General features: G+C 36.7%; 1 protein-coding gene across 16 annotated transcripts in view; it reads left to right on the forward strand.

The window, feature by feature from the left end:
- The window catches only part of ESRRG (estrogen related receptor gamma), a 407255-nt gene that overhangs the window by 345170 nt on the left and 38348 nt on the right, over positions 1–23737 (forward strand). For all 16 annotated transcript variants that reach the window (XM_052805607.1, XM_052805616.1, XM_052805613.1 and 13 more), the window contains 2 exons: positions 8317–8427; positions 12965–13126. In XM_052805607.1, coding sequence (XP_052661567.1) covers positions 8317–8427; positions 12965–13126 — 273 coding nt within the window. The remainder of the gene's footprint in view (positions 1–8316; positions 8428–12964; positions 13127–23737) is intronic.

The raw sequence follows: 23737 nt of genomic DNA on the forward strand, positions 1-23737 counted from the left end.
AGCAAAATGAAATCACTTCCTCTAGATAGAAATCCCAATTCTAAGCAAGCTATTTCTTGATCCCAGTATGACCAATATGGTTTTATGTACCTGTTTCAACTCATACTATTAAGAACTTTCCCGTGACTTCTGGATCTCAAATTAATTCCAGAATCGCACATCATCCAACTCAGTAAATTGAAATATTGTGAAACTGTACATTATTGTATCTGAAAAGAGTATTGGAGATCTTGATTCATGCTACTGGTACTTCACAGTCCGAGTATTATAACACATTTCATTTCTATCTTCCCATCTCTCTTGAGAGTCACCAGCAAATGGTCCAGAACTTCAGTTAGACTTCTTTTCTATTAGAGTTGTCACTAGCATAGCTCTTGAATTCTTTATAAGCTCTGGTGATGTGATCTAGAATAAAGGCCTGCTTTTGACCTTCAGGTGTTGGTATGGCCTTGCTCAAACTTACTTTTTGACCTTTCTGTCTCCTGGCATTCCATACCCTTTCCTTGGATCATCAGCCAAGCTGACTTTACCAGTCTGCACTTGTCACCTTAAAGTAATGGTTACAAGTGTATTGATGCAGTAATGACTTTACAACCCAGCAAGCTCCACTTCATTAAATTGGTTGTAATTTGAACTCTGAAACAAGATAGCATCTGTGTAACTATATTTAAATAAATTAAGGTAAGAACTGCACTATTTAGTTAGTGATAGATTGCCTTTATTTATTTTTATATCTTGTCCCAGGACATCGTATGCATAGTTAAAAAAATAAGGCATATACTATTATGTAGTATGGTTATGATATATAAGCACATTGACATGAAATTTAATAGTGTAATTAGCAACAGTATTTTCTGTGTTATTCATAAAAGCTTTTGCAGTATTTTACACTGCTTCCTAGTTTTTAGTATATTAGTAATCCATGTGATGTGGAGAGAAATATTCTGTGATGGTAACTGTTTCGTTTCAGAAATGTCAGGACTTTATATATTTGCAGTCTTAGTTCTGCATTGCTCTTCCTTCATAGTTTACAAATACTCACATTTTGCTGCAACATAGGCCCTTCCTCATTTTGGAAAAGTGAAGGAAAAGAAGCGGAAGTTTTGTAGCCTGCATTTAGTAGCCTAATTTCAGTTTCTTTAAAATCACTGTGAGTCTAGCATAATTCTAATGAAGTTCTGGTAGTATAACACTCAGGAAAGACCAAATTTAAGCACTAGGAACTGTGTGCATCGAGTGTATCTCTTCTGGAAAAGCAACATTTTTTTTATAAGTTCTTATGTGAAGTGTAAAAGGTATTCTTTTGTAATATTTGAGAGCTAATAATGGGTATTGCATGTTTAATGCAACAGAGTAGCTGTCCTGTTTTTTCTTTTTTTTTCTTTCTTTCTGCACATTCACCTCTTCTTGAACAGAAATAAAAGGTTCAAAGCTTGTCAGCATCAGTTTATAGATAGCTGTTTAAAAATAATGAGATATTGGGTATTGTAAGGCTCAGGGCTGTCTTGCCAGACTCATTTATTTCCATTCACCTTTTGTCAGAATTGCAGACAGAAGACATTCAATTAAAACTTGTCACCTGTTGCATTTGACCTAATTTGTATTTGTAGTGTCACAGATTAGGATACTTAGCTTCATATGGAACCATTAAAAATGTAAAGCAACGGTAGTACTCTTAAACATTTTATGCCACATTTTCTTCATAACATCTTTGTTTATGGACCATTCTTCAATGGAAATCACTTGTGCTAAGAAATAATAGAATTTATTTACACAAAATCTCATTTGCATGGGAAAACTAAGTGGATTTTATGCATGTTCTTTTATGTTTTAATGCATAAATGACAGTGCACAAAAATTCAGCATGTAGATGATTAGTTCATGCAAAGTTAATGTTCCTTTCCAGAGAGGTTGAGTACTGAGCTGTGTAAGTAACACATTTATCAGTTCTTTTGTCAAACTCACCCCCCCCCCCCCCCCCCCAAAAAAAAAACCCCTCTGGGCTTTAACCAAAGAAAATTTTTTTTTCAGTTCCTTTGCCAAAACCCAGCCTTCTCATCCCCTCCTCCCAGGTAAAAAATGGATTTTCCAAAATGTTACTTACATTTGGTTGCCCAGAAACATTTTTAATTATTAAACATGATCAAAAACTGAAATGAAACATTGGTTTGAACCACTTGTTTTACAAAAGCAATATTTTTCTCTTTTGATTTTTCAACCTGGAGAAATTCACTAAATATTTGAATTGGCCCAATACTACTTTGTTTGTTTGTTTGTTTTAATAAGCTGTTTATTGCACATCTTTGACAGAGAAACAGATAAATTAAGCAACTTATTCATAGTCACAGAGCAAGTTGGATATTAAAGTAGTAAACACAGTTTTGTCTTTCAGTCCATCCCATGGACAGGTTCCTGAACCTAAATTATTTTATAGGCATCTCTTGAGGACAGCGAATTTTATCCTATATTAGCAAATACTTTTTGGTACTGACTGAATGTAAAGCAGGAGGATGATTTTTAGACTTCCTGTTCTACATTAAATAGTGTATTTAATAGTACAGATAGCTATCAGAAGACAAAACACTAAAGCCTTCCGCTGCTAATTGTTAATTCAGCTGTAGATCAGGAAAGCTTTAATATGAGTCATAGCTTTTATCTTCTTTGATGACTTAGGACTCTGTTTTCAAAATATTACTAGCCTAATGGATACATATTTTACATGTCTAGTTGAATTTTTACCTGCATGTGGTATTATCCAAATACTTTGTAAACTGATTTCAGAAGCTCTCTGGCATCCTTATAATTCAGCACATAAAACAAATATGCAGATCCAGAAGAAAAGATAGCTCATATTATCCTTTTTCTTCATGCTGTGTTATTTCCTGCATGTTTCTACTATATTGAGAGAGGTCTTTTGTGGTTTAAAGTGGAGGTATTTCTTCCACTACAAACCTTTCACGCTGTAGGATTAATGCACTGGCCTCACACTTCTCTAATCCCAAAGTATGGAGATTATTGAGTTGTCTAAAGAGTTACTAGATGACCATGCATTCTTATCTCTAAATACATTTTGTCTGTGTTCATGGTGGAAAAATCAACTGGTTTTCCCATTCTTTGTGAATAAATGCAAACCCCAGAGTTTGTAATATCCACCCAAGCTCACCGAGCAATCTTAAAAGTAAGCACCGTATGTTCAAGTGAACTGGAACACTCTTAACAAGATGTTGTCCCAAAGGAGAACCACATCAGAACCTGCCATTAAAATTCCTTTTGCTCTTCCTAGTTTTGCTGTTAATCTATTTTTTTGCCTCTGCTACTGATGTTCCACTAAAGCTTGGCAAGATGCAGTTATGTGGGTATCCATTCTTATTGGTCTCACTGTAAAATTTAAGTCAATGCTGGGAATCTTACAGACATCTGTAGAAAAAGGATCGTTACCCAGTTACGTATCTCAAAAATTGAGATAGGAATAAATTTAGTATATATAGAGTGCTGTGTTAGAAGTGGAGCTTGCCAGAACAGTGTCAGTGTAGCATATGTCTGCTTGCCATAAATCTCTCATGTCAGGGACGGACAGGGAACAGAATTTGAAATTTCCGTAGGAAGTTAAAATTGTGGGTTTGGTTCTGATCTCAAACCTGTTCTTTACTGAGGTACTGGAAGGAAGAGAGGAAGTTTTGATTTGTTCAGATATTAGTTCATATTGAAGTTAATTGGATTTATTTTTTTCAAAATAAAAAGCTAACCCAAATTACAGGTACTAAGCAATTTCTTATAGGCAGTCCTGGTATGGTAGGTCTTGATTTGAAGGATTGGACCAATGCCTTCCAAGTTAGCCTGGGGATTTCCTGTGAGTATAGAGCTCCATGGAAAGGACAAGAATGTTTGTGGGACAAGTGGACAAATGAACACTGGAGACTTGTAGCTGAGGTGAGAAGGAGAGGATGGAAAACAGGAAGAGAGGTGGATTATAAAGGAGTAAATAGTATACTTTGGATATGGCTTGGATCTGTATGGAAAAATAGGTGACTTAAATATGATTATCATACTGAGGACCTGAATTGCAAAAAGAATGCTATACAGGGGTAGGGGCAATCTTTTTGATTATATAGCACCAGTCACAGTGGGGTACCTGTCCCACACCAGGGGTTCAAGGCGGTGTGAGAAAAGGACTACAGAAAAGGAATAATAATTTGCGTCGGTTGGTGAGGGAAGAACAGATGAGGAAGTACAGAGAAAATGAAGAGTTCAGGTTTGCCTATGTTAAGTTTGTTTAGATTGAAGTACCTGGTGGGTAGCTCATTGTGTACATCAGCTCTAGTCTTCAGTTATCTCTGTGCAAGACTATGTGGACACTTTCACTTTAGAGTAAGTGCGCAATATAATTTTGTTATGTGTTGGTAACCATTGATAGAAGTCATGGAAAGATTGTGTGAGGAACCTGGAGGTGAACCTTTTTTGTAGAAGTTTGTATAGTAACTATGAGGCTATTTTTTTCGTTAAGGCCACCTGGAGAAATTCTTATGTTGGATTAGGATGTGTAATTGCCTTGTTTTTAAAAAAGTAGTTATTGCATTGATTTACATAGTTTCCAGCTCTCCATATATTACAGTTCTAGTCTAATCCTTATCTTCTGAGCTTTGTAAATTATGTCAAAATGTGTGACTGCCTATCACTCCTGAGGAGGTGAGCTCGTGAGTTGTACTTGTCCTAAGGTGTAAAGTGAATGTGTTATACTTGAGTGTTGAAATCGTATCATAACTGGTAGCAGGCCTGTTATTTCTATTTGTACCAAATAAGATACCCTGTGGTCATCCCTGTTTTTCTTGTTTGGGCTTTTGGTTTTGTTTTTCTGTTGAAGAATTTTGAAATGAAACTCAGTGTTGAAGAATGCAGAGAATCAACTTGCACTTCTTCAATGGAGCTTTGTTCAGTGACGTTTATGGATGTTTTGACCCTAAAACCCTGTAATGATAATACGTACAGTGCAATTCATTCGGAGATGTGCCATGAATTTATGTAGGTGAGGTAGATATCTTTCTTTTCACTTTGTGGTTGAGGACTGATAGGGTGAGTGAATGGAGTTGCTGAAGACTCTGGCAAGCCACATGCACAGCAGAGTTAAAGCAGAGGTCTACTTAACTTCTCCCTCTACTGTAGCTAGATGCCACAATATCCTCTTTAAGTCTGAGTACAGAGTATGTGTTGAATTATAGCAATTACCTCTGTGATCAAGATGTTAAGCCCCTTCTGCCCCAAATGAAGCTCTTTCATGGACAAAATTGTTTTTCTTTCTTCCCTTTGTTTTTCCAACAAAGGCGGCATCAGCTGTTACTGCCTTGAGAGCACATAAAAATATCTTTATGTAATGAATTCTCTCATACAAGCTATAGGATTCACAAGGGAAAATGCATGCATATACACAGGAACCTATGGATTTCAGTTTGCTGCCCCCCCCCCAAACTCAAGTTTTTATGGAATATCAGATGGATATACTCTCTTAAGTGGTGTCTTGCATTGTGTTTACTTCTATAAAGACTCTTGGGAATTAGAATACCACTTAGGGTGTGTTAGATTATCAGAAATTTATTCTAAACTAGCTACTTTGTAACGGTACTAGGAGCAAGGAAATCTTAGGAGCTAAAATGATTGTAAACTCCAGATCAGTTTTAATGAAAGGTTTATAAACCTCTAATTTATGTTCTGTTGGTACTATGTTATCAAAAATGTTTTTACATTAGAATTAGTTATGTTATAGATTTAGGTAATTTTAAAATGTGTAATACTGTTACTCCCCAGTTACTCAGAATTATGATTTTTTTCTTTTTGAAAAAGAAAGTAGCTATATTTATAGGTATAGCTATGTATGATAGGTGAGTACATGGATCTACGTATAATTTTGCTATTGTGACATTCATCTCTATTTCCTTCCATTGAGTATGTGAATGGCTTGAATGTGTATCTTGGCAAATGCAAAGGAGGTAAAAAAAATTGTTCATCTTGGTAGATTTATATTATTTTAATTTAAGCTTCAGTTCCATTACTTTTTGATTAAACATACTTCTATCTGATGCTATCCATCTTTTATCACTATGAAATCTGCTCCCAAGCAGAAAGAAGGATGGCATCTGAATTATGCAGAAATCATTTTCTATCTATTTTTTCTTCAAATGCTGGGCAGTCTTTTTCATAATCCCACCAATATCGCATGTGGCTTGTTCTAATCCTCTGCCTGTTTCTGAATATTCAACCGTCAAACCATGGTCTTTTGCTATTTGTTTTTATGGCAGCATATTGTCCTGGATGTCATTTGCTTCAGGTGTAGCTCAAACTCCCGATTCAAGGTTGGAGAACACTGAATTATCATTAGCTCTGAAAAGCTTTTGACTATCAGTTTTTAAAGTGTTGCTGTAGTTCATGCATTTCTAAGTATAGCTTTAAAAACAAAAAATAACCACACTTTGATGGTTGAATCACTATGAATTTTATAAGATAGCTTAGACTACAAATAGGTCACAAGTTTGGTAGTGAAATAGGTAAATACCATATATAAGATTTGATTCATAATTATACACTGACCTATTTGGGTATGTGGTTGATTGGTTTTATTATTTATATAATGTGATTCACAAAAACATAATTGATAACATACAGTGAGAAATGTACTTCTTGAGTTTGAGTCTTCTGCAGTAAACCAAATCAAATTTCACTATTAAATAGAGGTGATGATTACCCACTTTCCTGGTGAGCAAAAACTATTTAGCACTGTTGTATACAATTCACTGCATTATAGTTACAGACATTGCTTGTGTCCTTAAGCCAAGTATCTCCTGTGTTACTAACCTTTACAGATACCAACAGTCTGTCTGGGCGAATGAGAACCCCATGCACACAAAGCCTTCCTTGCTGCTAGAGGAGTACAGACGTGGATCTGTAAGCTGCCATCTTCCTTGGTTCAGCTAGTGAGTGTTCTGGTGTGCTAGTTTCATGCCAGCTTGGAGAGCAGGAGATAGAACAGGAAAACAACAACAACAAAAGACTGACAGATGTTTCCTGGTAACTGGACTGTGTTACCAGTGCAGGTTCATGAGCAACACATAAACTCTGTGCTGTATTCTTCTTGCTGTGCACAGAAACTGTAACTTCTTTGGTGGTGGCTTCTCTGCTGTCCAGAAGCCAGTTCTGGAGGTATTTCCTGTGAGGGAGAGATCAGGGAGATAGGAAGTAGTAGAGTAGGGCACAATAATGGCAATAGCAAAGATGAATAGAGGGAGGAGAGCTAAAATAGACAATGAAAAGAAAAGTGAGAAAGTGAGCTGCACTTTATTACATCGTTCACAGGGATCATTGATACGTAATGTGTCCTTGCATTCTTGTCTAGTTAAATCCATGTCATCAGGGACAAATTTTGCACTTGGTATTACTTGTCCTGCTGCCCTGCATATGTGCCGAGTTTTTCAACTTCAGTGTTATGTTACTACTTGTTTATACTGACATTCATCCTGGTTGTCTGGAAATCTGCCTGGGTGACTCAGAAGGAAATAAAAATACTTCATTGTTTTATAGGATCTACCATCTTTTTTTCCCCCTCCTTTTTTCATTTTGTCTATGAGAGCAGCCATAGCTTGTTTCAGGAAGGTAAACTCCTATATATGTATACAAAACAGGTAGCAGTATGCTTTATTGAAGCAATGAACAATATGGAGGTAGAACACAAATGTTAATTCATCATTGATGACATTAAATGAACAGCCATACAATTTCTTTCAAACCCTCATGAACAGTTTCAAGTCTTTAAGCCACATGTATGTTCTTATTTTACTAAGGATACTTACTTTGTATCCTCTGGCCATGTTAATCCATGTTAATTAAAAGCATTGGGTTTTGGTATCTAAACTTTATACAGCACTCATTGTTTCTAAAGTTCTAATTCTCTGTACTTCTCTACTCATAATGTTAGCCTTGTGTATCCATGGTGTTTATTACAGCTTTGAACTTCAGCTTCTGGCAAAGATGACTTAAGATCAGACTCTTACAAATGGAAAGTAAACTTGTTAGCTGTTTTTAATATGTAAAAATGAACAAATGGTTTTAAATGAACAGGAAATTATGTTGTATACTTAGTCTTGCATGTGTGAAAATCTAAATAGCTTGCAAATACTTGTAGTGCTGCTTTCCCTTGCTTTCTAAAATTAATTTTTTGAAATGAACTTGTATTTTAAATAAATATTGGAAGGCAGGAGATAGAAGATTGTAACCTGAAAGGCATCCTCATAATATATTTAATTACCTGTTTGCTTATTTTTCCCAATGTAGGTGTCCGCCTAGACAGAGTACGTGGGGGTCGCCAGAAGTACAAGCGCAGAATAGATGCAGAGAATAGCCCATACCTGAACCCTCAGCTAGTTCAGCCAGCAAAAAAGCCATGTGAGTACACCAGATACACAAAATTTCTCTTTGAATACAAGGTATTGACTCCTAGTCCTGTTTGCTAAGCTCCTTCTGACTGGGACAAGGGTTTGGTCAGAAGATATTACCATGAACACTATATCAATTTAGCTGTTAACGTATTTTGTTTTAAATATGCTCATCTTTCTCAAGTGAAGTTGAACAAAGAATATTTTTACAGGTGGAAGTGTATAAAAGCATGGTTTATGCAGTGCAAATTTTACATTTACAGGTTATCTTTATTTTCAGTGGTACATAAAATGGTTCATACTGTGATCATTAGTTCATTGAAGCTTCTAGTTTCAGATTTCACAAGAAAGTGATTTTTGTAGTTTTCACTAACTAAATGAGTTTGACTGCTCAACCTCCCAATGAAAATACATTAAGAGCCTCATTAATTTATACCTATAGATTAATACACTACCTAGCATTAGATTATTAAAACAGCAATATGCCACAGTAATAACAAGCGTAGATTGGTAGTTTGGGCTCTAGTACCCTCATGGATTTTTTTGCTTTGTTTTGTTATGTTTTAATAATCTCCTTGATTGTATCTCACCAGGCTGAAATTGAGAGAGAGAGAGAGATGATCATCTCGTTGCTAAAATACAAGTTCCATCCTCTTTGCGATTAACTAAAAATAGTTAGAGGTTTTGCTTTGCAGCTTATATAAACTCAAGCAGCAACTGTACTAATTCCATGAAGTAAATTTAATAGCATTATAGCTGTAGTGCAAGAGGCTAGTGTATTATCCTGCAAAGGCATACACGCTGTAGGAAGTGTTGTAAAGTCTTCTGAATTCAAATGAAAATACACACGTCCAGTTGCTCATGCTGAGAAGGTTGATTTACTCCTAAAATAGAGAAATAAGCCAGAGAAATAAGGAGGGCAAACTCCTTCTTGTCTCCCATTTACCTCTGTCCCTATGCCTCTGACAACACACAGGTCAGTTTTAGGTTCTTGAAAATATCTGGCTGTATGGAAAATGGAATTTGTTTCCATTCCTGTTCCCCAGTAGGGGACAGTGCTGTGTACAATACGTTTGAGCATATGGGGATCTGGAGAGCAAATAAATAGTCTTTGAACTGTAAGTGAAAGGGCATTTTAGCTGTGTCAAAGAAAAAACAGCCAGTTTTACATAAAATTAAGGCTTAAGTGAACATATGGCATAGTTTCCTTTTGCCTTTCCAAAAAACATTATGCTGATTATATTCCTTCAATTGTCCAATCTGGCATCTTCTACTCAGCCTCCATAAGCTGTCCCACTGTTCTGTAAATACAATCTAGGGCTGCACTAAGCAGATTTTGCACATTATAATAAAAACTTTCTGATAATACAATAAAATTTAATAAACTCTAATGCTTAATTTCATTAGAGGTTTAGTTTTCCTGGGTGCACAGATTGTCAGTTTTTCATTTACTTGATATTGTCATTGAGTAGAAATATTGATAGCCTAGCATAACAAAAAAGCTAAGACCAAACAGGCAAAAAAAAAAAAAAAAAAATCCAACCCAAAACCCCCAAGCCCTGTAATATGAACAGAGGTTAATGCAGTTGTACTGAAACACAAGAATCTCTGTGTAAACCCAAGATTACTGCAAAGTAGTGCATTACATTACCTTTAAGACGATAACTACACCAATTTCTGTAAGCTCCATTTGTCTGAGAGAAACTAACCTCCTTATAAATCATTACTCATTATCTAAGTGCCTCCTTTCATTTTCCTTAGCTCATCCAATTACAAACATTTTTGTAACAAACATTTATAAAACTTAATTTTCAGATCCTGCCAGATAAGTGTCAAACTTGAAACAGTTGAATCAGTTTTGCGTGGAAGTAGCCTGGGAGATTTTCTGGACCCTGACTGATAGTTTGTGCGTAACAAAGGCACAGGAATGAAAATTGGGTTCTATTGATTCTAATTAGGGAAACATTAAATAAGTTTTACCTAGAAACAGTGCTCATGGCTATTCAATTTCCTGAGTGATGGAGCTTTCTGAGTACATCAAAATTTTCCTATGGCCTATACTAATGCATGCTCCAATATATGTAGCTTTTTCCCCCTATAGGGAAAGAACAGGTGTTTGGAGGATCTTTCCTACACCTACTTCTGGTCTCTATTATATTTTCCAGCTTCACCAGGGAATCTAATGGCCCACCCCCGTAGATGTTGTTGATTGCAAAAATAAAAAGAATTTGAGATTTTGCGAATCCTGAGTCAAAATATACAATATTCCTGAATCAAAAATAAAAAGAATTTGAGATTTTGCGAATCCTGAGTCAAAATATACAATATTCCTGAATCATCTACAAAAAGCCATTGGTGAGGAACCTAATAAAAAAATGAAAGAGGTTCTTGGGCCATTTCTTCTGTTTGCAGGGAAAAAAAACAGAACTTGGGGGTGTGAGTGCTTCTTCATTCATTTATCACTAGTTAAAAAACCACAAAGTTGAAATCCTCAGCTACATATGTATTGATGTTAAGAAACTCATAATTTATTTATCCTACTTCTCAGTACATGTAAAAATATTGGAATTTGGGAAGAAGCAATGTTATCTTTTCTCACTTAAAAAGATTATGTTTTCTATGTGAAATTAAACAGGATATGAAGACTGTTTAAAAAAATAAAAAAATTATGTGCAAAGGCTGTTTGCCAATATAAGTTAAAACTACCATCTGTCATCTTTAAATAAGAATAGAATTCCTCATTAATCAGTTTGATAATCAGTAGAATATTGAGATCAAGAATTACTGAGTTGGCATAGTTCCTGTAGTTCATATAAAGCATGAATATATTCCCTTGTAATAAAACATGCTTGATGTGATGGTTTCCAGTTGGCTCTTGCACTTATTTTATGAAGGGCTAACATATATCACAACTTCTGACGCACAAATTTGGAATAAGGCAAAAATTGTAGAGACAGTAGATCAGAATCGAGGAGTAGTCTGTGTCACAAAAGAGCAGTAAAGTATCAGAAATCCGAATCAAGCGAGTATTTTATGGAAATCTGTCATGGCTGGTTGGGAGCCTCTCTGACACGTCCTGGGCAAGTCACATCCCCGTCAGCTTCCATTGCAGCTCTCCCACAGGAGGACAGTGTGGTCCATCCTGTGACTTATATGCAGAAGGGGAAAATGATACTAATTCTGGCAGCGTTCTCTGCAGTCAGAAAATACTTCGCACCTTCTCACAGTGGAATCCCGTTTATATCAGGCCCCATAACTCTTTATCCTAACAAAGGGAACAGATTCATGTAAATTCACTAAAGGGTGCCATTTGGGCTTTAAATTCTGATGGTGCATTTGAGGTCACAAGATGTACCTACCATGAAAAGTAAAATGTAAATATATTAGGTAGTAATGTGTGCTGTATTAGGTGGCTTAATGAATTAGTCCTTTTCCCATTTTTCAGTTCTGCCTTCTCGGAGTAACAAATCAGGCTCCTGTATAGTGATAAGATATTTCCATTGTGCCTCCACATAGATATAATGCTCATTTTATGTTTATCCTACTTATAGAATATAGAATAGCCACACTGCACTGTAAATCTTCCAGGCTTTTCTACTCTTTCTTTTTCCTCTTCACTTTTCCTTATAACTTAATTGATTATTCCAAACAGATTTCACAAATCATCTGGATGAAAAAGTAAATATTAAACACATGACTGAAAATGCTATATAGATAAAAATAACCAGTGTGTGAATATGATAAAGTATCATTCTTTGCACAAACTAGTTTTCTGAGGTAGAGTCTGCATCTATTGATACTTTCCTTAGTTTTACACTCGTTATTCTCATTGATAATAGCTATTCCTGGCTGGAAGGGAGAGGAGATCATTAGTCTATTTTTGTATTTAAAGAAGCTAATTTTATACATGATTCTAAATTTGTGTGTTTCACTGAAAAGCAAATATAAGACAATGCCCTGCTTTTCTCACAGCGTAGTCCCCAAGGAGTACAGATTAATTCTTAACATTTCAACAGGCAGGATACCTGTAATATAAGATATATGGGATAATGAGCACTGAGAAAGTCCTGAGACCTTTTTTGTTGCAACAGTTTAACAGTGACATCTAAAGTAAAGAATGGTAGTTGGAATTGCTGACAGAAGTTACAGATTTTAACTACTTGTGGTATTTATTTGCTCCAAAAATACACCTGCCTTTGGAGATGGGGGGGTTGCAGGTAATTAGAAGGCACAGTCAAAAATACATTATAATGCGTGAATATTTTTCTATGAAGTTTGTATTCCAATATTAAGGGGTCATCATGTATTTCTACATTCCATTAAATTTACTGTCTTAAGAACATACATGTCCACCTTGATAAACATTGTTAGTGGATCAGATTTGTTTGTGTTGTAACCACTGGTAGAAGCCAGTGGTGTTACAATAAGGTCTAATTAGGTCCAGCATATTAACATAAATTCTTTTGCACTTTGAAATATGAGCCATCTGTTTGAAAAGTAGAATGATGCTACTGGTGATCTTGTACTGTTCTGGACCATTTTTACAGATAACAAGATTGTGTCCCATTTGTTGGTGGCTGAACCAGAGAAGATCTATGCTATGCCTGACCCCACTGTTCCAGACAGTGACATCAAAGCACTTACCACTCTTTGTGACCTGGCAGACAGAGAACTCGTGGTGATCATTGGATGGGCTAAGCATATTCCAGGTACATACAGTATTTATTGCAAGTAGATGACAGAGAGAAATCATTGCATGGGTTATGCTGTTCTGGTAAAAAATACGATTTGCTCTCTCACTACAATGTGTGAAGTTTTCTTAAGGCTCCAGATGATTCACATAGGACACAGGTTAGATGATAATATATCTTACCTTGGAAATAGTATTATTGTTGCTATGAGTGTTACTATGTTAATAAGTTTTACATGCTGCTCAGTGAATGAATTTTTTTTCATGTATTGCTTTTGGTAAGATAAACTTACCTTTCCATCCAGAGCATTAGCCTGGTATGAAGGGTAATGGAAGTCCTCACCTTCGTACTCATCTGATTCAGCAGTAGTTGAATGTAAGTCTGGTTCCTCTATTATATAAATGCAGCACTATCTTATACTGACCACAGGAGGTGCAAAAATTCAGTTATATTTTGGCATGGCAAAAAGGAATTGTTCTCTTCATTGAATGAACTAGTGTGAGAACTGAATTGTACCAAAAGGTCTCTTCTTATAGCTTAGTAGTTCCTTGGTCTGCATGAAATGGGCTGCAGTCTACATCACATAAATGTGTTGATATTACACAAGCTGACTGGCACTCTTGTTAGCAAGAAAAGTGGGGGTCATCGAAAGCAGTTTCTCAGAAGATTAGCGATTTCTTCAGATAACATTTCAGGTATATTTCCCCCCAATGCTGAGGTATTTGTGTTTGCTCTGTGAGCTAGCAGACAAACTTACAGAGTCTCCAGGGTTCTCAGTCTGTCACCTTTCACAAAAAAGGTGTCACACAAAAAAGGTCAGCTTTTTTTCTTGTTTCTTAAGGTATTTTTCTAGACCAGCAGATGAGTGAGCATGTTGGTGTGTTTTCATCAGCTCGTTAGGTTTCTAATTTTGATAGGGGAGCCTTATTGAGCATAAGAACGGATAACCTTTAATTCCTCTGAGTAATATATCATCCTCATTTTAGATATGATTTTGGGTTACCTTAATAGTAGAATAAATAAGCCAGTCAGTTTTTTGTTTATCAAAGTAAATGTATTTTATTTCTAGTATCAAAAGAAATAGAAATAGTCTTACTGTTTTTTTTTTCCCTTATGCTAACCAGCACAAGGCCTCTCAGTTCTTCTGGTACGTGCTTCTGGGTCATCTTCGATAAATATGAACACTAACAAAGAATAATAATAAAACAATTTGTACATTTATGGCGTGTTATTTTACTTCAGATGAGAGACAATAACCTAGAGACTCTAAAATAGTCAGTATGCAACACAGCTGAAATTTAGTCATTCTCTGTGCCACAAATGGTGTATAAACAAGCTTTTGTATCACGAGCAATGCTTTTCTGGTACAGTTAACTTACTTCTGTCTCCTTAAACTAGTTTGTCTTTATGCTTTGAATGCTACAGTAATTTCTTTAATCAAATTGATGGAAGTCCCTTTCCCAGCCCACACTGAAACCAATTTATTGGTCATGATACGCCAGCTATGTTGCTAACAGTCGTAACGAACTGTCAGGCAATATCGCAGTGTAGCTAATTTGAAGTCATTAGGTGTGCAGCGTTCAGGCAACAATTTGTTACAGTGGTTAGGAACACAGCTGACATTTCTGAATGGCTTTGTTCAGAGCAGTTCTAGATGAGCCCAAGCAAATTGTAAACTAATTTAAACATCACTCTATATTATACTAGCTACTTTGTCTTACACTGGTTGCTAATAAAGCACCCCAAATTAAGTCAAAATGAGTTAAATAGGTGAGTTAGAGTTTCATCTTTGGAAGATACCGATATCACCTTAACCAAAATAGAGTAGCTCTCAAAGAAGTCAGTCATGCTCCATAGTAGTTGCAGGGGAACATTTGTCAGTTTGATTTGTGAATATGCTGTGTAGCTTTGATTTGGCTGGACATGTAGGAAGAGCAGAGGGATGAGACTGAGCAGCCTTTAAAATGATGGCTTTGGTTAGCATGGAAAAGGTATTGGATGCTGTAAACTGGCCTTGAAAATTTAAAGTCTCTGATCTGAACCAGTTGAGGAACATTTCTGCCATGAGGCAGCCTTTTATTACAAGGTAAACTCAAACCACACCTGCTGTGGTAAGGCCACACTAGCTAAGTTTACTTACCTGACTTGGTTTAGGAATGAGAATAAAAAAAAAAAACCAGGAAATAAAGACAATCTTTTTATAAGCCTTCTGGTAACAGAGGGCAGTGATAAAATCTGTACTTGTTGTCTGGCATTTAATCACAAAATTCAAAATGCAAGAGGGCTTGACATGCTAAAGGGCAAATGTGATGAGCTTTTGTAGCTTGGTTTTGAATGATGGAGTACTGCTGAACTTGGACTGCCTACGCTTAGCTAATGTCTAGCATGAAACAACTTGTAGAAGCCCCTGGACTGGTGCTAGCTGACTTTTCTAAGGTAACAAATGTTACTGTAGGCAGAAACATAAGAGAATTGGGAAAAGGATGAGTTAGAAAAAGGGTGCAAATGGCATAAAAGTTCACTGTAGCTTAGCGGACTAAGTAAATCCTTGGTGTAAATCTCTTGGAATCGATTAATTATACCAGTAGTGAATTTGTGCCTAGCACAGCAAAGCAGCAATCAGCAAATCCTTCTTTACTATAGTGATTTCTTAAGGTTCAGTATAATTAAAGGCCCTTATATATCAGGTGCTCTAATAACTACTAAAGATCTCAGCTGTAAAGCATTGCAATTCAAAGTAAAATTTGTCTTTGTGGAAGAAACCAAAATAATGTTTTTGCTATTCTAACAGAAAATCTTTTAATGAGATTATCTATAAAAAGGTAACAATGCAATATGCATTCTGCCCTGGCCGACCATTTCCCATTGCAGTCATAGCCCAAAAAATGTTTTAAAATTATATGAAGTTCAAATGCTTTCATAAAATCATTAGTATTTTTGTGCTATTGGAAACATTTCAATAGTTGCATTTATTGAACAAAAAGTCTATGGCATCTACAAAAGGAAATATTGAAAGAAAAATATATATGGAAAGCCTTTATCAGTAAATAGAATTAGTCTCCTTGCATTTATAAATCAAATAAATGGAAAGTGTGTTGTTATGAAACATGACCATGTCTTATCTGAAGAAGAAAAAGATCACAATGGCATTAGGAAATGCTTGACTTTAGTTAGAGGAGCGTAAGGGCACAAGAACAGATGATGGTGCCCTAATAGCCCTTTTTAAGAATGACAGGGCCCCGCCATTAGCATCCTTTTATATCCTTGGAAATTGCTCATGCCTCGCTTTTCTGGTTCCTATCTGCCTGACTCTTTTTTATTTCTCTTTCAATTTCATCCGCGCTCGGATAAGCGCATGCTAACACAATATGATTGAGCTGTAAAATGGAACGCTGTCGCCTCTAATCTCTTTTATGTAGATATGGAGGTACTTCCACACTCCACTTCATTCTCTCTCCATTGTTGGCCTTTTTAGAATGTGTTGCCGAGTAATGGAGGCTCAGTCAAATATTAGAGCTAGGTTTCACAGGGTGTGATAAGAAGATTATCAGCCCAGCAGTCAGATCTATTGTTGTTCTTTGTGTCAGATTAAAATATTCCGATGTACTGTAACTTTGTTAGTAAAATACCGAAGGTGCTTAGGGAGAGGCCGATGCCGCTTCGTTTCCTGCCTGATGAGACAAAACCACTATTAACTGACCTAAATAAATTGTAAATATATTTATGAAGCTTCTGCAGGACACTTATTTTATTTTATTTTATTTATCTTTTAAATAAGAGAGCCCTGCTTAATTCGATATTTACTGGTGGTTGAGTTTCCTACCCTTTGCATTGTATTTTGGGGAGATTCCATTTTATATTGGTTGCATTATATTAATTAAACTCTTTTCCAGTATGGGGTGGAATTCTGCTGATACCTAGTCACAGTATCAGAATCATTTAGGCACAATTTCTGTAATGTAACTATCTCATTGACATTCAGCGAAAACGTGCAATGTTCTTTCATATTAAGTGGAGGCAGGAAACATTAAGCTCTTAAAAATGTGCATAACAGGAAGCTAAAGACAAAATGTTCTCTAAAAAATTTGCATGCATGAAAAAACATCAACCAGACCATAGAAATAAACTTTTTGCACTTAAAATGAAAAATTTGTTTGGAAACAGTAAATCAGACTAATACATCAAAAATAACTAGTTACATTATTTAGTAAAATAAGCTTGCTTGTCTTCAGCTGTGTCCCTGTTTTGCTAGCAGTAACTGCGTTTAAGAAAGGCAATAGTTAGAAATTGATACTGCCACTGGTGCTAGTATTAAAAAAAAAAGGGCATGATTTTGATTGAGCAAATCCAAGGATGTTTTGAATGTTTTAGTGTTAATGTTAATGTTTTATGAAACATTATCGTTCCAGCATACTCTTTGTGGAGGACAATAGTTAAGCTTTCCTTTCCAAAGCAGCTCTCAGGGGTGTAGTTTAACATTATAATACTGAACAAGAACATGATTTGCTGCAGAGTTGTCATTTCTAAAATGCCCTTTTCTCATCATCTGTTTCAGAAATACCACCCCATGTGGGTAAAAGTACAGAGGAAAAATTGACCATAATCACTTTTGGAAAGCTAATGTTCAAGAAGGCATGGGAGCATACATATATGGTACATCCATGCAGATATACATTAGGTGTATATGTACCTGTTCTCATGCACACATTTTTTTATGTATCTACATCTTAGTGGACATGCAGCGTGTGTTTAAATGACAGAGAAAAAATGTTGAATGTTACTTCATTGTAGTATTCATGTCGGTAGGACTTTGAAGACAGACAGAAATCATATGCTGGAACTGCCTGGTGTATATAATCACATACGTTGTAGCTATAGCCAGCATCCTGCTTATGCCCAAATCCTTCTCTGGATTGTTGCTGGGGCAGCTAATACAGAATCTCAGCTCTGCAAGGGGAATGGATATCTTCCTGTATGTTTGTACCATGCTGCTTGCTGCTGTAAAATTTGTTGTTTCTGCTGAGGTTGAGGCCTTCTCTAGTCTTTTGTGCTGCTAGCTGAATTCAGGACCATTTCAGACAACGTGAGGACTCCTGCAGCTATTTTAGAGCTCCCTATCACAGGGCGCCTGTCACTCCACGGACAGGTGGACATGTAAATGTGTTTACCGCTCATCTAATGGAGTATGAGCTGTTTTGTGCTAAGAGGTTTGTAGTAATAATAACTTGAGCCTCCTGGGGAATCGGGACATCCTGCCCTTTATCAATGTGCTATCTTGGACACTTTGCACATTCTCTTTGCCTTCTGTTTATCAAAAGCCTGCTATCTGCTCTTCTTTTAACTCCTCCTACAAACATGCACCAATTAGGGAAATCAGACATGCTCTTCCTAGGATGGACATGTTCTTGAAGTCACAACTTGTACGACATACGTGATCTGAGGCAGACCATTCCCTGGGCCTTACAGGTAGAGATTCCAGCCAAAAGGTTTCGCAAAAACTACTGACTTCCTTGACCTCTGTCACTGAATTGCACAATATGGGAAATCGGCAATTGACTGTCGGTTTTGGTTTTGAGCATTAGTGTGGATAGACCGCCCGACACTGCCAGTGTTTAGATCACCATGTTGATTCAGGCTTCTCTGAACAGAATGGAACAGCAGTGTGCCTAAAATGCCAGTAGTTCCTCTGTCCTATCATTTAAAGTGCTAGGAATGATGGCATTTTTAATTTTTTCTCATTTTTTGAAAATAGTATCACAGAGAAGGTTTAAGTGGGGGGAGGAGGAGGTAGGATTGCCAGGATAATGCATGAATAAACATGTCTACAGTCTCTTAGCATTTTCAAAACAAAACAGGGATCTGCAGTGTGGTACAAGGTACTTACAGAAAGGTCTGTTGGATTATTTTTAAATCATTTAATATATCCACCTGAGATATGATGGCAGACTATTCTTGATGGATCTGTTACTGAAGTCAGTGGCAAAATTTCAGCTGATTTCAGTACAAAAGAATACTAGTAGCTTTGTGTGCTACTAGAGATGCACACACTCTTAGTGTGTCTGCTAATCATAAAAGACTGGTTCCAGTTCAGGACTGAGACAGCCAGCAATGGAGAGGTGAGGAGGTTTCTAGTACTGCTAGACATAGATGTCCTGGGGTAAAAAGAGCACTTTAGTCTCCAGGATAGTCACTTCTGGCATTTTTTACTAGCATTAAATTAACTGAGGGAAAAAAAGAATATAATCCCAGGCATGTAAACATCTTATTACCTGCAAATCATACATGAATATAAAACAAATGTGCAGTAAGACTCTTAAAAAAGCATCTGGAACTCTTGCTAATTTTGACTTTAAAATCCCTATCTATTTGTTGAAAAAGCTTGTTTAAGAATAATCATCACCAAAAGCAAAACAAAACAAAACAAAAATGGAATTAACAGGTAACAAAAGAACTCAGCTCAATTCTTACGTTTTACTTAAAAAATAAAATCCTTCATTAAAATCCTCTTCTCTCAAGATCAGAATTAAACAGTGACTTTATGTCTCTATTAAGTTCACTTTTTATTCATATACAAGTACTTGCCTCTTCTTTCTGGGTGACTGTCTGGTTTTTTTTTTTTAGACAGTCCTCTCCCTCCATCCATGCCCCCAACATACACACTACACTGTCTGGCTGTTGCACTTTTTTTTTTCCCAGTGTCCCCCTTTATCTGCCTCAACCAATCTCCAAATGAATGCATGTCTATCATGGCCTTAGCTTTGACACTCTGGATATATTGATTAATAGTTGCCCTAAGCTCCTTTTAGCAAATCAAATTTTCACTTTTAGCAAGGATTTCGCCTCTGATTTATTCAGCAAAGTGAAATGCACTAAATTGACTTTGACATTCAGGGAAAATGGCTGAAAAACAAAGAGAGGAGGAAAGAGATATAAATTGTGTGGCAGCTGGAGACTTCAAGCATAAAAGAGGCAGTTTTCTATAGAATATCACTGGTTAATTTGGAAACACGCATTTAAACAGGAGTGGAAATTATTTTCTTAAAATTAGATGTTTTTTAGACTGAGGATTTGGGATATAATAAGGTTTACTTAGCAAAATGCAATATATTCAACCCAAATTCATCACTTGCTAATCATGATGCAAGTGTGGGATCCACTTTTGTTGCCACTAATAATTATTATGTTAAACGAGAGACAAAGAGGTTTCTGAGTAGTTTTATAATGCGGTACTAAATTGGTAAATATCTTCCTACCGTTGCATTATGTTGTTCATTCCTGTGGCCCTTTAAAAATAAGAAATGGTTAATAAAAATAGGGAAAATCAACAGTAATTAATGGCAGTGCTTTTATTTTCTTTCTGTAAACAAAAATGGCTATTATTTGATTCTTAAATGCAAGAGTATAAAAAGATGTAGCAGCCATTCCCTATTATTCTTCTAGCAAAATCGAGTGTTGTATTACCCTGGATGACTTACTTGCAAACACTGTATTACTGAAGTACTATGAGGCCGAAAATACACCATTGCATATTTGAAAGTGTTCAAACGTGATGCTGAATAGAATAAAGGAGAGGAGAAAAAAAAAAAAGAAAAAAATATTAATCTGTTCCGTTAGTACATCTGGGGTTTTTTTGAGGCAGGGTGTAAGGAAATGCAAAATAAAAACGTAGGAAATGGTTTGGTTTTATTCAACAATCAGGCATTACAACAAGAATTTGTAAAAGAAAATACATATGGTAGTTTGCCCAGTTAATCTATACAGACAGACTAAGAGCCTTCGGTACGATCAGTTGTCATGGGTGTACAAGTCAAATGTGCTATGCCAGCCTCTGTTGTTTAAGGATCTGGCCCCGAAGGGATAAACCCCCATCAGTAGTCAGTATATCAGTGGGAGCCGAGAGTTTTCTTTGTCCCCAGTGTGTACTCACAACCTCAGAACTCTGCAGCAATGTGCAGAATCGAGCTTTAAGCAAGTATTTCCACTTAGAGGACAATACTCACCTTTGTACCCACTTCTTGTGTGACAAACAGGTTTACTAGATTAGGTCTGTGTAAATTGCAGATGACTCGGTAACAGTTTTCCTTCTTCTGAGCCAGCAAGGAATTAATCTTATTACCAGAGAGGTCTAAATGTGTCTTAACCTTTTAAATTTTACTGTAGTCTCCGTTCTCTTTTTTTTTTTTTTTTTTGTAAGCAAGCTGAATCTGAGACTTCAGCAATAATGGCCTTTTGCAAGTGGGACAGCATCTGGAGTGCCGTACAGGAGATAGCTGGGCACATTTTCAGGCAGGTTATCTCTTTAAAGTCATTCCACCGCCACCCCCATAATCTAGTTCAACTGCCAACCATATTAAAAGATTGCCAGTTAAAAGCATACTGCATGAAAGAATTTAAACTTCCAAAATAGTCTTTGTGGGGGTGTCCTTTCCCAAACTTTCCCTAACTGTACAACTGATACCTCAAGGATGGCCAACTTCTTACAAGTAGTGCATGGCCACAAGGCAGGAAGATGCCTTGCTCAGAAACACGGTAAGAAAGTTGGAACAAATCTTGACATTATTCCTTAGGTGATGAGTTTGCAAAAGAGGCAAAAGCTGCAGAACTGAGCCTATCATTTATGTTCACCTAAGTATCACTTCTGTATTTACAGGACTCCTCTCCTCTAGAAAAATGAGGCTATTTTCAGCCAGATTCAGAATTTAAAGAACATTCAAAGAAAGAGATTTTTTTGTCAGTTTTAAAATTCCTGAAGGCTTTGTTGGAAGTAAGATCATGAATGGTACATGTCATTTAAATTGGCCTGTGAAAGGATCATAGCAGATGCTGGGAATGCAGGGATAAAATTAGAGCAACATAGCCCTCTTACGGTAACCATTTAGTCCATTTTAAACTAAACAGGTGACTTATCTAACTTAGCCTCCAACAAAAATATATTTACTTTGTTCTGGCTGGGGAAGAAAAGAGCAGCTTTTCAGTCATATGTGTTGATACTGTAAATCCAGGATGAGAGGAAGGACGGGAAGAAGAGCCAGTTGCTCAGACTGGATTTAGAGCAGACAGGTCTCCACCTGTATGACTGGGTCAGCGGCACAGGATGGTCTAGTTTCCTAAAGTCAGCTGAGACCAGTTAAATACTATAATTCTAAGGATGCCTCTACTTTCTCTCTGGATGAGTTCAGCTTCACACCTGCTTAACCTACATTAGAATAGGATTAATTACCTGAATTGCAAGGGCCCCTTAGCCAGTCAGCACGTTTCTGGCAAGACACATGGTGACCTGGGCCTGGTTACATATAGTATAGGGGTAGCAGGGGAGCACCTGGTTTGTAGTGGCAAGGCTCGATCCAGCCTGATAACAGAATCAGCAGTTTTTAAAAATGAGTCTGCAGTAATTGTCTTCTGCATCAGCTGGGTCATACGAGAACTTTATGAACTCATGTCTTCACTGCTAGTAAGCTTTTTTTTATTCTGCAATGCTCAATTTATGCACACATATATGTGTGGAGAAAGAATCCCAAGAAACACAGGAGATGCAGAATCCAAAGAATGCAGATACTGAATGCTCCTGTATTTAATTAGATGGAACTCTTACTTAGCTGTAACTCTCAAGCCAGTTTTCCATGGTATTTTAATTCATTGTCTCCAAGTTTAATAGTGTATAGCAGGCAGGAATATTTGGGTAATTTTCCATGTGAGAAAAAAACACAGAACCTTCCTTTCATTTGAAAACATGTTCTATAAAGAGAAAGTTCTCTGGCAGTGTGTTGGTCTGCCCAAGGGATTTTCCACCCCAAACTCCTGAGGCACGTATTATAGATGAGTGGAAATTTCACAGTATAGCTCTGAACCTTCTCCCCAAGATGTTTTCATCTGCCATGTTGTGCACCATCAGTTTCAATCAGCTGCATTAACAGTTGAGGTGAAATCAAATATTGAAATGAGATCCAACTACAGACACAGAAGGCTCCAAGTTCAATGGAAATGGCACTTGAAAAGTAGAGTCAGCTAACTTAGCGGGTCCTGACATGTTACGCACGAGAACACTATGGCAAAGAGTTGTGATGAGGGTGAAGAAAAGGCAGGGGCAAATCTGCAGTTCACGTTCATCTTGCTGTTGGAGAGACTAGCGGCAACAGTTTAGCACATAATGGCTGCTGCTCATATGTTTGTTCAAAGAAGAAGCTGCACTTACTGCCATAAATATATCATGGCATTAGCAGGTTGCAGGGTGTATTTCTAGCCAGAGATTTTCTTATAACTATGCTATAGCATTGTGCCTGCCTTAATGAACAGGCATTAGACTCCGAACTTACTACGATTCAAGCTATATCCGGTAGCATATGGAAGTTACTGTGACCCTTGTCTCCTTCATTAATTAACTGCACTTGCAGTGAGAAGAATTTTGAGTCCTTCCCCATATTGGTCTCTTGTAGAAAGCCATTCTACTCTGTGATCCGTTCTTCACTTTTTACTACTTTGAAGTTTCCCAGAGATAAAGTTAACTGTTGTGTAGATTCAGGAGCATATTGCTTAACGTCAGCGAATCTCCAGCTACAGATTTAGCATGCAATGTGCATTATGAATTCCAGATGATCTTCATTCAGTGAAATTGGTAGAAGTCTATTTTGA

The sequence above is a fragment of the Harpia harpyja genome, chromosome 13, assembly GCF_026419915.1.
Source record: "Harpia harpyja isolate bHarHar1 chromosome 13, bHarHar1 primary haplotype, whole genome shotgun sequence".
Taxonomy (NCBI): domain Eukaryota; kingdom Metazoa; phylum Chordata; class Aves; order Accipitriformes; family Accipitridae; genus Harpia; species Harpia harpyja.